The sequence below is a fragment of the Ranitomeya variabilis genome, chromosome 3 (genome assembly GCF_051348905.1).
Source record: "Ranitomeya variabilis isolate aRanVar5 chromosome 3, aRanVar5.hap1, whole genome shotgun sequence".
Taxonomy (NCBI): Eukaryota; Metazoa; Chordata; class Amphibia; order Anura; family Dendrobatidae; genus Ranitomeya; species Ranitomeya variabilis.
Genome location: NC_135234.1, coordinates 418,031,086 through 418,048,231, shown reverse-complemented (window position 1 = coordinate 418,048,231; position 17,146 = coordinate 418,031,086). Strand labels below are relative to the sequence as shown.

At 42.0% G+C, this 17,146-nt stretch overlaps 1 protein-coding gene across 1 annotated transcript in view; it reads left to right on the top strand.

Annotated features, from left to right (window-relative positions):
• Positions 1-17,146, top strand: part of PPM1E (protein phosphatase, Mg2+/Mn2+ dependent 1E) — a 296,538-nt gene that overhangs the window by 242,548 nt on the left and 36,844 nt on the right. The window contains exons 5-6 of the mRNA XM_077296341.1: positions 15,275-15,418; positions 16,729-16,822. Of these exons, the coding sequence (XP_077152456.1) occupies positions 15,275-15,418; positions 16,729-16,822 (238 nt within the window). The remainder of the gene's footprint in view (positions 1-15,274; positions 15,419-16,728; positions 16,823-17,146) is intronic.

Below are 17,146 nucleotides of genomic sequence, written 5' to 3'. Positions count from 1 at the left end.
CTGAAAACAACACCTTGGACCACTGAGCAACAGTCCAGTTTTTTCTCCTTGGCCCAGGTAAGATGCTTCTGGTGTTGTGTATTGGTCATGAGTGGCTTGACAAGCAATGCAACACTTGTAGCCTATGTCCTGGATATGTCTGTGTGTGGTGGCTCTTGAAGCAGGCCGCTCCTTGTGAATCTTCCCCAAATTTTTGAATGGCGTTTTCTTAACAATCTTTTCAAGGGTGCGGTTATCCTGGTTGCTTCTGCATCTTTTTCTGCTACCCTTTTTCCTTCCACTCAAATTTCCATTAATATGCTTGGATACAGCACTCTGTGAACAGCCAGCTTCTTTAGCAATGACCTTTTGTCGCTTACCCTCCATGTGGAGTGTATCAATGACTGCCTTCTGGACATCTCTCAAGTCAGCAGTCTTCCCCATGATTGTGGAGCCTAATGAAACAGACTAAGGGACCTTTTTAAATGCTTAGGAAGCCTTTTCAGGTGTTTTTGTTAATTATTCTAATTTACTGAGATAATGACTTTTGGGTTTTCATTGGCTGTAAGTCATAATCATCAACATAAACAGAAATATACACTTGAAATAGATCACTCTGTTTGTAATGACTCAATATAATATATGAGTTTCAATTTTTATATTGAACTGAAATAAATTAACTTTTTGATGATATTCTAATTTAGTCAGAAGCACTTATATATGTGCCACATCTTGGGTCAATCCTGGTTTGTATGTCACCCATCCAGGGCCCATCCTGGTTTACAGTTGTGCTCAAAAGTTTATATACCCCGGCCAAATTAATGCTTTCTTGGCCTTTTTTCAGAGAATATGAATGATAACACCAAAATTTTTTCTCCACTCATGGTTAGAGGTTGGGTGAAGCCATTTTTTTGTCAAACTACTGTGTTTTCTCTTTTAAATCATAATGACAACCCAAAACATCCAAATGACCCTGATCAAAAATTCACATACTCTGGTGACTTTGGCCTGATAACATGCCCAGAAGTTGACACAAATGGGTTTGAATGGCTACTAAAGGTAACATCCTCACCTGTGACCTGTTTGCTTGTAATCTATGTGTGTGCATAAAAGGTGAGTGAGTTTCTGGGATCCAGACGGACTCTTAAATCTTTTATCCAGCTACTGACGTTTCTGGTTTGTGAGTCATGGGGAAAGCAAAAGAATTGTCAACGGTTCTATGGGAAAAGGTAGTTGAACTGTATAAAACAGGAAAGGGATACAAAAAGATATCCAAGGAATTGATAATGCCAGTCAGCAGTGTTCAAACTGTGATTAACAAATGGAAAATTAGGGGCTCTGTAAAAACAAAACCACGGTCAGGTAGACCAACAAAAATGTCGTCCATAACTGCCAGGAAAATTGTTCGGGATGCAAAGAAAAACTCACAAATAAAAGCTGAAATACAGTACTCTCTGAAAACTAGCGGTGTGGCCGTTTCAAGATGCACAATAAGGAGACACTTAAAGAAAAATGGGCTGCATGGTCGAATTGCCAGAAGAAGGCCATTACTGCGCAAGTGCCACAAAGTATCTTGCCTACAATATGCAAAACAGCACAGAGACAAGAATCAAAACTTCTGGAACAAGGTAATTTGGAGTGATGAGACCAAAATTGAACTTCCTGGCATATATGTCCCCCCACCTGGTCCCATCCTGGCATATATGTCCCCCCATCCTAGCCCCATCCAGGTTTTATATGCTTCCCATCCTGGTATAAATGTCCCCCATATGTCCTTCATCCTGGGCCTATCCAGGTTTACATGTCCACTATCCTGTATGCATGTCCCCCATCCTGATATATATATATGTCCCCCATCCTGGGTCCACCCTGGTTTATATGTCCCCCCATCCCGGTTTATATGTACCCCATCCTGGGCCCTTCCTGGTTTATCTGTATTCCAATCCAATATATATGTCCCCTATACTACATGTCCTCCCATCTGAGCCCTTCCTGGTATATATCCCTCATCCTGGTATATATGTCTCTCATCCTGGGCACATCGTGCTGTACATGTCCCCCGTTTTGCTGCTATTCTTTAACACATTAAAAAAAAAACGATTCTGCTCTCATTTCCACCGCTCCCCAGTCAGGAAGCGTCCTCTTCTGAAGTTGGCAGCTGACTTCTGCGAACCAGCAACATGTAGTGAATGATATCACTGCCATGTGCAGCCTCTGACTGACTCCCCGGCCTCTGATTGGATGGCTGCGTGTATTGCAGTGCAGTGATCCAGCAGTTCTCTGCGCTACTAAAAACACTTCAGCTGAATGTGTGCAGGACGTACATCCAGCTGAAGTATGTTCTAACATCTGCGAGCCCCCTCCCACACGGGCAAGGTCACGACCTCTGCGACAGTGTTCGTTAAGCCATACCTCCCAACTTTAGGGGAAGGGAAAGAGGGACAAAGTCAGCGGTGCGCGTAGTGCGCCGCGGCAAATTTTAGGCCACACCCATTTCACAACTAGCCACGCCCCAACCACACCCATTTAGCACTTCTGATCACAATGTTTCGTTAACAATAATTATGAACAAAAAAATATGGCCACACACGACGCTCCATACTGTACAATGGCCATTGGCCACATTATGCTCCATACTGTATAATGGCCCCACATGATGCTGCGTACAGTATACTTGCCCCACGTGATGGTCCATACAGTATAATGGCGCCACATGATGCTTTGTACAGTATAATGGCCCCACACGATGCTGGGTATAGTATAATGGCCACACAATGCTGGGTACAGTATAATGGCCCCACACAATGCTGGGTGCAGTATAATGGCCACACATGGTTACCCCACCCCCATCATTGCCTTCTCCATCAGTACACACAAACACCTTTCACCGCGCTCCCTCGCAGCAGCCGGCAGCTTCCACTCCCACGGCGCTGAATGGTGTCATCCAGCTGCGCCGCTGACTGCTGTATCCAGCATTACAGCTCAGTCCCCATAGAATGTAATACAGCACAGCCCCATAGAATATAATGCTGCACAGCCCCCATAGAATGTAACGCAGGCAGGTGGCAGCCCCCATAGAATGTAACGCAGGCAGGTGGCAGCCCCCATAGAATGTAACGCAGGCAGGTGGCAGCCCCCATAGAATGTAAGGGGTGCTGCACCAGGTTGGTGGAGAATCCGATGGATGGGTACCAGGGGGAGAGTGGGAGCGGGGTGCGCGCACCATGGGGAGACAAAGTTTAGTTTGTCAGTCCTCCTATGCTGTCAGAGTCTCTGCTGTAACCGCAGCAGGGCAGCGCTGCATGGAGAGGGGGAGAGACACATACATTCACTTACAGTCTGGAGATCCGCTCGCTGCTCCCGCGGTCACACAGACACGGAGTGTCTCACAACTCTGCCCCCGTGCCAGAAACCAGTCCGGGTGCTGTCGCTCTGTCCTCAGAGTCCGCCCACGTCTATAGTTGAGGAGGAAGCCGGAGGCGGGCGGTGAGGCAACTCAAGGGGGCGTGGCTACAACGCAGTCCCAGGGAACGGAACGAACAGCGGGTACTAATCGGGCTCTCTCTACGTCCCGGAAGTGGGCGGGGCTTCACCGGCGGCCGCAAATTCGGGATTTTAAATGCCCGAAGCGGGACAGCGGGACCCCGGTGCCAAAGCGGGACTGTCACGCTGAAATCGGGACGGTTGGGAGGTATGGCAACACTACCATGTATGGCGGGCAATCCCTGCATGTTTATTGGCTGGGAACTCGAGCACGGCGCTCCATCACCTGTGATACCCCAGTAACAAGCTTGTCCGAGCCCCCGATGCCGGATCGAGTAGTGGAGAGCGGCTCCCTCATCACTAGTATCTACATTATTGTGCTGGAGCCGGGAGAGGAATCATCGCATTGTGGGAGAACTTCTCTGGGCTTCTGTCCTCTCATCCTGCAGGTGTCTGACTGGGTCTAATGTGCAACCAGCGAAGCCGCATTCTGTCCACAGCTGTTACCTCACTGTTCACACCACACAGGGACCCCAAAAGAATCTCAGTGCTGAAGGGTTAATGTCCCCCCCAGTAATGGGGAATCTCCAGCACCTACCTCCACCTGCACTAGGGCAGCACACCACATATATGGCTGCTCTGTGCGTACAGGACCTGTGATGAGGTCACAGGAGGGGAGGAGTCAGGGGTCACATGATCAGGGGCCACAGTGTATGCAGGACTCTGTGTGCTGACATGTATTCTATTCTTCTCTGCTTAATAATCGGGCTCTCTCTACGTCCCGGAAGTGGGCGGGGCTTCACCGGCGGCCGCAAATTCGGGATTTTAAATGCCCGAAGCGGGACCCCGGTGCCAAAGCGGGACTGTCACGCTGAAATCGGGACGGTTGGGAGGTATGGTTAAGCCCCTGTTTCCACCACACACGAAGAGGACCAGACATCAACTTTGTCAGTGTGGTGAGTTTCTAGTAAAGTTTGTGAAGCCCTGTCCTAGAGAGTCTATTCTGGATTGTATCCAACTTTGATCCTAGTTTACATGTTTTTCTTTATGTATAACCTTTTGTTTGTATTTTAAAAAAACAAACAAACAGTTAAAACCAGCTTGTGGAACGTATTTTTTAATGATTTGTAGATGATAGATTTAACCTCTTAGTGACAGAGCCACATTTTTTAAATCTGACCAGTGTCACTTTATGTGGTAATAACTCTGGAACGCTTCAACAAATCCCAGTGATTTTGAGACTGTTTTTTCGTGACACATTATACTTTATGATAATGCTAAATTTAGGTCAATATGTATTGTGTTTATTTATAAAAAATATCAAAAATTTGAGAAAAATGTTAACAAATGTTCAATTTTCAAAATTTTATTGATTATCCCTTTAATCCAGATGGTCATACCACAGCAAACCATTAATAAATAACATTTCCCACAGGTCGGCTTTACATCAGCACCATTTGTAAAATGTTATTTTATTTTGTTAGCATTTTAGGAGGTTTAAAAATGTAGCAGTAATTTTTCATTTTTTCAAGGAAATTTGGAAAATTTATTTTTTGGGGACTTATCCATGTTTGAAGTGACGTTAGGGGTCTCATATATTGGGAAACCCCCAAACGTGATACCATTTTAAAAACAGCGCCCCCAGACATATTGAAAACTGCTGGTAACCAGGGTAAACATCGGGTTACTAAGCGCGGCCCTGCGCTTAGTAACCCGATGTTTACCCTGGTTACCCGGGGACCTCGGCATCGTTGGTCGCTGGAGAGCGGTCTGTGTGACAGCTCTCCAGCGACCACACAGCGACGCTGCAGCGATTGGCATCGTTGTCTGTATCGCTGCAGCGTCGCTTAGTGTGACGGTACCTTTAGTATATATGACTCTGTGCCTTTGCTTTGACATTATTCTTCCTAAGGCCTCCTTAATGATGCTTCGCACGCAATGGGAAACACTTTACATGAGAAATAAGAGTATTTATTAACCGTTTTCTATGGAGAGGGGCAGCTTTACATTCAGTCCTGAGATTGTGTGAGGTGCTCTGTACAATTATTTGTTTTGTCTCTCTAGATAGGTTTGTAAGTAGATGTTCTGAATTTGAGCCTGTTCCTTGTCTGTTCCTGACATTATTTTGGAGTGGATCTCGTGTACTGATCGTTCATTCTTCTCCATCTGTCATCTGTGACAATAAGCATTTCTATTCTCTCCTGTGAAGATACGTACGTTGTTCAGTTTGCATAAGTAATGCAAAGAAATTGATGCACAAAAATGGTGGCACCTCAGCGTGGCAGGGCATAAACTGGTCAGTTTTGAAAGACAATGTGATGTATATGAGAGGATGTCAGTTCCACCAGGATCTTTGGCTGTCCAATTATAATGTTTAAGGGGGAAGTGGAAGAAAAACATGTTTGTCAAATGAATGTTGGCCTCACACGTATCTAATGTCTATGGCCATATTTAAAGTACAGCCATTAATGAAGAACATGAAAGCTAGGGTTGAGGCAATGGTTTAATTTCCACCATGTCTACATGCGGTTTGCCGTCAGTCAGTACATAGTGGTTAATAGTAAGTTATACAAAATTGTACATATAGTCAGAATGTATTCGCACATCGAAGATATCTCTAGAGCTTCTTTCACCTGTCATAGTGTTACTCAGTGTGGCCTGCACATCTTTCCTTCACCTCTATGGAATAGCATTGTTAGTATTAATTTGCTATCAAGGGGGCCTGTAAGCGATCTATGTCTGCAGACCTGAGTTAAGAACTTTTTTTTTTTACATTGCAAAGCTGGTATTTTGAATATCAGACTCTCGCCTACCATCGAAACCTTCAAAAAGAACCTGAAGACCCACCTCTTCCGACAAGCCTATAACCTGCAGTAACCACCAATCGACCAAACCGCTGCACGACCAGCTCTATCCTCACCTCCTGTATCCTCACCCATCCCTTGTAGATTGTGAGCCCTCGCGGGCAGGGTCCTCTCTCCTCCTGTTCCAGTTGTGACTTGTATTGTTCATGATTTTTGTACTTGTTTTTATTATGTATACCCCTCCTCACATGTAAAGCGCCATGGAATAAATGGCGCTATGATAATAAATAATAATAATAATAATAATAATATCAGTGAAAGAAACTCACACCAGTGATCAGAACCAAGCAAAGTGATAGCTAATGTAGTTACAGTTTCTAGATCTTACCAAACAGCGCCCCCTACCTTAGTTTCCTGGATCTGAGGGATAGTTGTGACCACTGGGACCCCTACAGATGCCAAGAATGGGAATGTCTTAGTCTTGCATGACCCTGAGCCTTTTACTTCTTTGGGACTGGTGTTATGGGACGTTGGGATCCCCAAAGTCTAGCATTTGAACCCTTAGCAATTATACATTTGTAACCTAATTTGTGGATAGGTGGGAAAATACCTTTTTTAATTAATGCCAATCAATGAATTACAAGTCCTTGTAGAGCTTAAAGCAGTGTGGATACTAATCGTTTGTCTCTGAGAGTCCACGAACGATTACAAGAGGAAAATAAATTCAGACGGGTCCTAATTCTTTCATTTATCATTTTCTTTAAAGAGCTCTTGGTTGCTCTTTCTATCCTCCGCCAGCAGTTAATTATATCTCCGATGTCAAGAGTGATTAATACAGTGCAGAATTCAATTCTCCAAGATGATTACAGAACAGCCTCTCTCATTCATAGTCTTGCGATTTCAGGCTCCATTTTAAAATCCATCTACTGCAAGTTCCATAGTCTGTAAGCGATAGATGATACACTGCACAATATGCCAACACATATATAATGATATGTAAAATAGCTGATCTAAATATTTGTGAATGTCATGATGATCCAAACTCTTTATATATAGAAAATGTCATCCCATTCTTTAGTGTTATGGGATTATTATGTAGGGTTTTAAAGGGTACCTATACTTTTTTATAACTTTTCAGATTAAGCTATCATTTGTACATGAAAACTAACTATATTTCTGTTAAATTATTTGTAGTCTGCGTTTTCCTCCCGTTTCCCCTCTGCATGCTCTATTTCCAATTTTCAATTAACTCCCAGCTAGTGGCTGGAGGCTAGCGTCTATGATGTCTCCTAGTCACAAAGACAGACATAAAGAAGTTTTCCTGTGCTTCTTTCCTTTACTTTTCGTTTTAGTTAATTGATTCTCATTAACTAGCCTGCTCTGACAGTTTTTTCTCTTTTCTATTCTATTCTTGCCTTTCTCACATATTTTTTTCTCTTTACCCTCTTTGATGGGAAAGATTTTGTACAGTTTATCTCTCTATTGGGGGAACCTACTCTATTGAAGATGGATGCAGATGGATGTTTACACAGGCCAATGAGTATTGTCCCCATACAGACAGTATCATGTAAACTGCAGCATATGCCTTCTAAACAGGGGTGATGCTCTGCCAGTAAGGATGATTTTAATGCTGGAGAAATTATCCAGTCATCCAAACAACAAGCGTCAGGTGATCACAGCATATTTACATGGGTTGAATTGTTAACAAGTGTTCTTACATTTACATTTGCACTTAAGACATTATACATCAGTACTGAGCAGTGTAGCTATGAATCCTGCACTGGGATAAGCTCAATGAAATTTCAGCTCCATCTGTGTTTCTATGGCTCTGCTTATTTTCTCACTCTATACTTCTCTTTCTGATGTGTTTATTTAGAAGTATATTTCTCAGATAACATATATTACAAATTTTTTTTGCTTGTTCTATTGATTTATGCAAAGTTTGTCGATCGTATAGGGACAATTTAATAACCCTTTTCCACTGCTATTAGCTATCAATCTTTCCATCTAGGGACTCAACCTCAGGTATTTGCTTGGTAGAACAACAAAGGATTGCTCTTAATAGAAGACAATAGACTTGGCATCACTTCTTTTCCATTTTTTTTTTCAGTTTGGCCACTTCATTGGGTCTTCTTCAGGTATCAGTGATTTCTTGTCACACTCAAAAAATGAACCTAGCTCACTAGTGTTTCAGATCCGAATTTCATAAGTGTTTGGTCAGTGTATCAGTTTTTAACATCAGAGTTGATGAGACATTTTGGCAATTTGTTGCTTCTATCAAACATGAGAATCTGACAGTGCACAGATTATACACAGATGGCATACAAGTGCTGTCAGATTTTTTTCATGGACACATAGACTTGCAATGACACGATCATAATCGGACATGCCTGTATTTTGGTGCGGATCACTGATGTGATCTGCCCCATAGACTATTAGGTGTATGGCTCCATCCATGAAAAACAAGTAGCGATCTAAAGTCTGAATGATCTCTTATTCACCTCTTTTTGCAATTAAATGTCTCATGTGATTTAAAACAAATACTATTCCTCCTAAACGGCTGTCTTGATTTTTTTTTTATATTTCGCTAAATGGGTATCTGTTTGACATACGTTTGTATACGTATCCGTTTCTTTTTGCAGGATAAAAAGTGTACTTAAAAAAAATGGATGAAAAATTGAACAGTTTTTAATAACACTGTGGTGTTTGGAAGACAGAGAACAACATATTGCATTACATTTGCATGTATTCTTTCATCCATTTTTTTTTTTAAGTAGTCACATGATCTCTAGACTCCCCTCACCCGGTAAACTGTTAAAAAAAAAATAAATAAAAAAATGGGTATACAAAAATGCATATGGATATTAGGTATATTTAAAAAAACCCACACATATTCTTGCTTACATACACATATCCTTGCATCTGCTTGTATTGGTTTTACAGCTAATCCATTTTTTTCCTTTTTTTTGTTTTGCAATAAAATAAGAAGTGTAGCTGTAAAAAAAAATACAAAAACATAGTGTGACACAGGCCTTATCCCACAAATGTTACTGTTTTCTGGAAGGACATTACTGGTTTATGGTGGAGGGCAGCACAGAGGATAGTTGAGTATTTTTAATCTTAATAGGTCTAATTCTAATATTTTTGTGATTACTCTCAACATGTTGGGCATTTCTTCGGCAGGCAAATGTTCTCCGACCTCTGCAGCACCCACTCCCATGTAGGCTTGATTGACGTGTCTTTGGTGGGAAAAGTGAAAGATACAGGAGGCTTTAGAAATGTTAATCTTGCTATATGACAAGAACCAACCAGTAATTTCCTTACAGGAAAGGAGTTGTTAAACCTTCTTTTTCTATGGAATGTTTAATGACTGCTGCTATACATCGATATGTCCTGAAATGTCTCTCTAGACACAAGATAGAGGGTATAGTGGTAATGGCTATTGTCCTTCAATTTACTTATCTTGTTTAACTTTATCATATGACCATTTGACCAATGCTATAATACATCACTCAACAATGAAGTCACTGGACAAGGTCTTCAAATTGAGGAACATTTCGCTGGCGACAAAGACATGGCTCTTACATAGTTTGGTCTTTTCTGTGGTAACATATGGATGCGAAACCTGGACGATAAGAAAAAAGACAGATGAAGAATCAACACCTTCGAAATGTGGTACTAGAGAAGGATGTTATCAATACCATGGATGGCAAGAAGAACAAATAAATCAAATTTAGAACAAATCAATCCAGACATGTCACTAGTAGCAAAGATCATCAATCAATGAGTTGACTGTTTTGGACACATCATACAAAGACCGCAATCACTGGACATCATTGTCAGAAGAATAGAAGGAACAAGGCGGAGAGGAACACTAGTAACCTGATGGCTTGATACTAACAAGATAACGGTGGAGAAGACCCTAATGGACCTATCTAGCCTTGCACAAGATCGATCTTCCTACACAGCGTTCTTCCATGAAGTCTCCATGGCTCGAGATTCAGCTGAAGGCCGTAAAAAAAAATTAAATATTTGTTAGACCCCGAATGCTAAGGCAGCTTACCGTTCCCTCATACATAATTGTGCTGATCAGGGGGTAGCCTCTATTGACAGTGATTAGAGTGATCTCTAGTCCCATAAAGTGTAATATACAGCTGTCATTTGCTTCTGAAGTGCAGGCACATAGAAATTACTGTTTTTTTGTTTCACTCTGTGGACTATTGCAAAAGGATAAGGCAGTGTTCATATGGTTAGTAATGATTCGTTAGAATGGATCCAGCAGTAATCCATTGGCAAAAAAGTTTAACAAAAAACTGATCTCTACTGGACCTGTTATTTTAACATTGAAGTCTATGGAAAACGGATCCGTTAATTAGCCATTCATTTTTCTTTCATTTGTAAAAGATCCATTTTTTGCTTACTGTTTCCGTTACAAATGTAAGAAAATGAATACCTAATTAACGGATCCGAATTTCATAGACTTCAATGTAAAAAAAAAAAAGAAAAAAAACATTACTGGACATGTGAACATAACCTAAGATCAAGTTTGGTCCATAAGTTTTTGTATGTGCTGTGGTTATCTGTAAATGAAGGGTAAAAATATACAGAGCTGCCAAAATTGTAAAAGCTTTGTAATTTAGGGCAAGGATTCTGAATTGTAATCTTTAGATAACAGGGAGCCAGTGACATAGGTGAGGGACATGTTAGAAAAGGGGTCAACTGAGATTAGTTTGATGCAAAGTTGAGGGCACTATACTGTAGATCACTAGTACCATGGTATTGGAGATACAAAAGGCATAATTCTCACCATCACCATTCTGTACCCATCAGCAAATCCCTACATTTTAACATCTATTATTGTATCTACCATGTTAGGTCACAATGAGACCTCGTAAATAAAACCTATTACTTGGCTCAGTCACGCTAGCTACTAAAACCACTAATGATACACGTTCTTATCTCTGCTTTCTCTAGTCACCTTCCACGACAGCCACTTCTGAGGTTGTCTTCCCCGCCCTAATAGGGGACAGGAACACAAAGAGGTTAAATACCCCTCCCCTTCCTGCAACCACCAGCGTTTTCCTGTCCCCTATGGGGCATGAAGAGGATCTGAAGGGGCTGCCTCCGGTAGCCCCCCCGGTTTCCTCCTCCCTTGCCGCGTTCCGGTGTGGTCGGGCGCGCTGGGGGAGGGTGGCGCGCGTCTCGGCGCTGTGCATCTCACTTCCTGTGGGATGCGCGTCACTTCTGGCCTCTTCCTGTGCGTTCCTGTGGAGCGCGCGCTGGCCAGCAATTTTTCAGCTGGCAGTATTACCGGGGCGTTCCGGGAAGGATTCCCCCCAGTTGGGCCAGGATTGGAGGATGAGCACAGATGACGCTGACCCACGATCCCCTTTAAAGATCTGGGTGTGGGAGAAACCAGGTTAGGCCTGTCTGGCGCTGACTGTGGATGGACATGGACAGTGACAAACCCCCTTGCTCTGCTTCTCTAGAACCCAGCGTACCCCCTCCTACTGTAAGTAGCAGGTGTTGGCCCGGCTATCCTATAGACATGCTTACAAGCGGCTTAGTGAACCCTTTTTCTCTCTTATAGGGAGAAAAGGTCTCTGACCCTAGAAGGACAAGCCGCAAGTGTAAAGTGTGTGCAGCCAGACTCCCATCTACATATGGGAAAAAGCTCTGCCAGTCTTGTACAGATGAGGTCCTACGCACTGAGCAGCCCTCTCTTCTGGATAGCATAAGATCCCTCATTAAACAAGAGGTCCAGTCTTCCATGACTACCCTCTCCCAGATTCCGGTGCCTCAACCACCTCCTCCTAAGAAGAGGAAAACGGCCCCAGTAGAGTCCGACTCAGACTCTGGGGAGATTCAATCCTCGGATTCGGGGGACGTTTGGGAGAATGAGGGCTCCACTTCCACCACCACCCCTTAATCAGAAAACAAGAAATATTACTTTTAATTCTGAGTATATGGGTGACCTAGTCAGTATAGTAAGAGGCACCATGGGGGTGGAGGATGAGGAAATTAAGCAGGATGAGATGTTTGAGGGACTAAAGCCCAAAGATCAAAAAGGGGTCCTGTACATAAAACTATACAGAATCTAATTCTACACGAATGGGTCCTGATCTCCGTTGTATGGACTTGCCTCCTCACCGGAATAGAGATCCGTTACCATTGGTATCATATGATATGATTAAGGGGTCAGGACGAAAATGGGAGTACATATATACAATGGTAATATAATTATGTATTTATATATACATATACATAATGGTAACGGGTCTCTAATCCGGTGAGGAGGCAAGTCCATACGACTGAGATCACGACAAGCCAACTTGGGTGAGATTGAACCAGTTTTTTACTTGAGCACGGTTTGGTTTACAAGCACTGGCACCTTATTGTTTTGTATTGGTGTCCTAATGTGTATTGTTAGTATTTTACTATGAAAGTACTAACTGTAATCTACAGTAAATTTATGATCATTTCATTATTTTTTTAATCTGCACTTTTTAATGACTACTAAATTGTGAATGTAACTGCATTTGTATACATTAATTTATATTTTCGATCTGTACATTTTGCTGCTGTACTGGAGAAATAGATGAAGTTTCTAGAAATGACAAGTAATTATTCACCTGAACAGACATATGCAATAGATCCATTTAGAAGAGATCTGTATACTTCCACAGTATTAAACAGCCTGATGATTTCTTGTGCGCAAGCAGTGAATTGCTTTCCTGAAGCAATATAACTGGTATGAGGTGGGGGAGGGGTTCTCTGTAACATTATTCTGTGCACGCGCAATATTCTCTCAGATTGGAGCAGATGTGCATGTGACACCGTGATATCTATCACAGTGACATGAAACTCAAGGTGACATTGGAAAGAAACAAAACAGCACTGAGCTGTCAGTATACTCAAGGATGATGTGCCTGGAACCTCACCAGCTGTGTGCAAAGTTACGGCGCCCAGCAGTATTCTCTGACAACCACACTTGGAGAATGATCATAATATTTCTCTATCCTCCAGACTTTAGCGGGTCTTGGCATCCTATGATGACACATTACGTACAGCGTAATCTAGTAGCTTGGGTCCCGTAGACATGGCATTGTATTATAGGACTGGAATCCAGTGCAAACTTTATCATATTCTCGCCAATCATATTATCCATGGAATATTGGGTCTTACACCGCTGTCCCAAATGAACTGACGCAGCAGCAGGTACTGGGGAGGCAGCGACCCCATAAGGAACGCGCTGATAATACAGGAAGTTTTACTATAATCGGAGTGCGGATTTTACTTGACTCCCCCTCGTAACTGCGCTGATCTAAGCAGTGCTATTGTGCAGCAATCCTTCTGAATCTCTTTAGACGTAGTACACTTGGTTTTTCAAAATTGATTGCAAGTTTTGTAATTTCACTACAAAGAAGGGAATTTCCCAAGACCAAACTCTGCTGGCGTAGTATGCACTAAATTAATTATAAGGCAAGTGCATATTTTAACTGTTCATGCACCTAAAGCAGAAAATGTACTCTATTAATAGACTTAAAGGGAATCTGTCATCAGCTTTTTGCTTTGGTCTGATAGCAACATAATGTAGAGACAGAGAGCCTGTTTCCAGCGATGTTTCCCTTACTGAGCTGCTTGGTGCAGTTTTGATAGAATCCCTGTTTTGTCTGATGTAGATGTAGCAGAGCTAAGACTTCTTCTCTGTGTTTAATCCCGCCCTCCCCCCCGATTCGCAGCTTCCTATGTACACTGTGAATTCTCCACAAGCTGCCAATCAGTGGTGGGGGCGGGGTTACACAGATTAGCCTGACTGGCCTGCACATGAAATATAGTCCTGGTGATAATCTCCTGCTGATAAAACACTGACTTTATTGAAACTACAGCACACTGCCAAATAAATGACACATCTTTGGAAAAAGATTCTCTCAGCTCCTACATTATGCTGCTCTCAGATTAAATAGCAAAAAAACCTGCTGACGGATTCCCTTTAAGCACATTTCTACTATAATTTACCCCAGTAATTTTTGTAGTGTAAATTATAGTGAACCTGTTGAGCTGTTCAATTTCATGCCGCGTCTGCTAAGCTTCACACAGGATCCAAAAAATTGGCGGAGCTGGCATAAAAACCCATAAAATTAAAACTCTAACACTATGCACTGCACAAAAATTTGCAGTGTTCCTATCCATGTTTTACTTGATAATTTTTGCCCAAGTCTAAATTCATAGTTTTGTTGAATGTTCTGTATTATTACATTATTTAAGCTCTTTGTATTCATGTATTTCACATTCGGACATCTTTATGATAATATGGACATGCTTGAGGAGTAGATATTTTGAACAAGTGTGATTGTTTCATGGGAATTTGTCCATAGGATTTTAACCCCCCAAACTACTTATATGCGCATATACAGTAGGTCTTTCAAAAACAAGTCCAGCAATGCCTTTACATGACCAGTCCCTTCCTGCATTACTGAAAAACTGGCATTTGACTTGATATAAATTGAGATTGCCACCTTTTGCCTGACTGACAGCCTCTATGCTGTGTGATTTCAGGAGTTGTCACTCAAGCAGAAAGCGGCGGCCCAGGGTGTGGAATAGAGCTGGAGTGACAGAGGTTTCAGATCTTCAGTCTCATTTTCATGTTAATTCAAATGCTGATTTTTCAATAATGGCATAGTGGACTGGCCATGTACATGTATTACTAGCTACATGTGCACATAAATGGTGGTGAGGGGTGAAATAATTTTGACAGAATCATCTTAACTGATTGATATTACCATGTTCATTGCTAAACTAAGAGGAATGGGAACATTAGATGAGTGGTGTTTAGGAACCAAATTGATTACTTAGAATCCTTTTCATAAAACAAATTTAATTTCTTGTTTATGATTTGTATAAGACAAACTTGTGCGTCAATTTCAGTTCACCAAGAGAGACTTCTTTTTGTTATATGGTGCCTTACACTCTAAATAAATGTATACATTTTCTCATTTATACCCTAGAACCTCCGCTGTGGTACAACTGGTGTGGTGATCTTTATCCGTGGCAACATGCTGCATGTGGCCTGGTTGGGAGACTCACAGGTGATGCTAGTACGAAGGGGACAAGCTGTGGAATTAATGAAGCCACATAAACCTGACAGAGAGGTGAGGACTATGGAACTAGCACAGTCATCTTTATCTGGAGTGTTCTTTTTATTGGTAAACTGGCCAACGTTTTTTACCAAACGCAGCAAACACAATATGCAGAATTGCATCATTGTATCATTATTTTGGAGCTTAAAGCAAACCGGTCGGCAGGATTTTGCTAAGTAAACTACAGACACTGTCAGGTTGATGCTGTTAAACTGATTAAAATGATACCTGGGGTGAAGAATTCCATCTTGTAGTTCTTGTGTAATCAGTGTTAGAAGTTTGCAGTTAAGATATGCCCGTGTTCCAGGAAGGGACTGTAGGCAGAGTATTGTCTTCCTGCTCTAAGCCAGAGAAACCAACGAAAGACCTACCCACTGGCCGCCCCAAAGCACAATCATGTTCCTCATCATAGAGACAGGCTGTGCTTTGGGGCGGCCTGTGGGTAGGTCTTTCCTTGGTTTCTCTGGCTTAGAGCAAGAAGATAAGACTCTGTCTACAGTCCCTTCCTGGAACACGGGAATATCATTAACTGCAAACTTCTAACACTGATTACACAAGAACTACAAGATGGAATTCTTCACCCCAGGTATCATTTTAATCAGTGTATCAGCATCAACCTGACAGTGTATGTAGTTTACTTAGCAAAATACTGCTGACCGGTTCAAAGCTCTTTCATTGCTTTTAGGTCATAAAGGGATCGACTCTACTGGTCCATATACGGGCCGCAATGCCTGGACTGGCCTCTGGTTTCCCAGCCCAAATTTTAGCCTCATATGTGTCGATTAGGCAAGGGTTACACAACTGTATGTTTTCCATCTGAGAAAATCAGTTTGATTATGCTAATCACACTTTGAACAGAGTGTGATCTGATTTTCTCGGATGTGGAGAGTAAAAATAAATTCTCCTTTCTGTCAGTCCGTGAAAATCTACACTCCGATGTTTTCCATGAAGCCATAGACATGAAAGGGCGAGTGTCCTTATCAGAGGAAAATTGTGCATGCTGCGATTTCTTTCCTCGGAATACCTGACCCAAGGAGAAAAATTGGACATGTGCACGGCCTCATTGACTAACCTGGCTGCGAGTGCTATCTGTCAGAATGACTGACAGCAGTCGTTCGAGGTATACGGATGTCTGCACGAGCCCTGAACAGCCTGGAGCATGAAATACGCTTGTGTGGACCCGTCCTTACTTTAGCTTTCTATGTCAAATTGTTGCAGTGGTTTTATATAGCTCTCAGATCACTCTTGTTTGGTATCAATAAGAGGTTAAACCTTTCATCACCCAACAAACCTTGTGGATTTTTTTTTATATATATATATAGGATGAAAAACATCGTATTGAGGCCCTTGGAGGATGCGTGGTCTGGTTTGGTGCATGGAGAGTTAATGGAAGCCTGTCTGTCTCTAGAGCTATTGGTAGGAGATTGACTTTAATTAATTCTTTCCTCTTTTCTTTGTCTCCTTATGGCCCTCATTTTAATTAAGTGTTTGATGATCTCAGACATACAGAACTCAAAAGAAACATGAAACAGAAGATAAATTATACTGGGAAATCCAAATTCATCTCACCTAGGATGCAATTAAATTGTTGGAGCCCTAGACTCTATTAACTAAACTGAATAATGGATTTGAGGCTCGTGCTAATGTTCTGGCCTGGACCTACTCTACTGTATGTGCCAGATAAGAAGATATATTACTATACATATATCAGCACAAGTGTGCAATCTCGTATTTCTATAG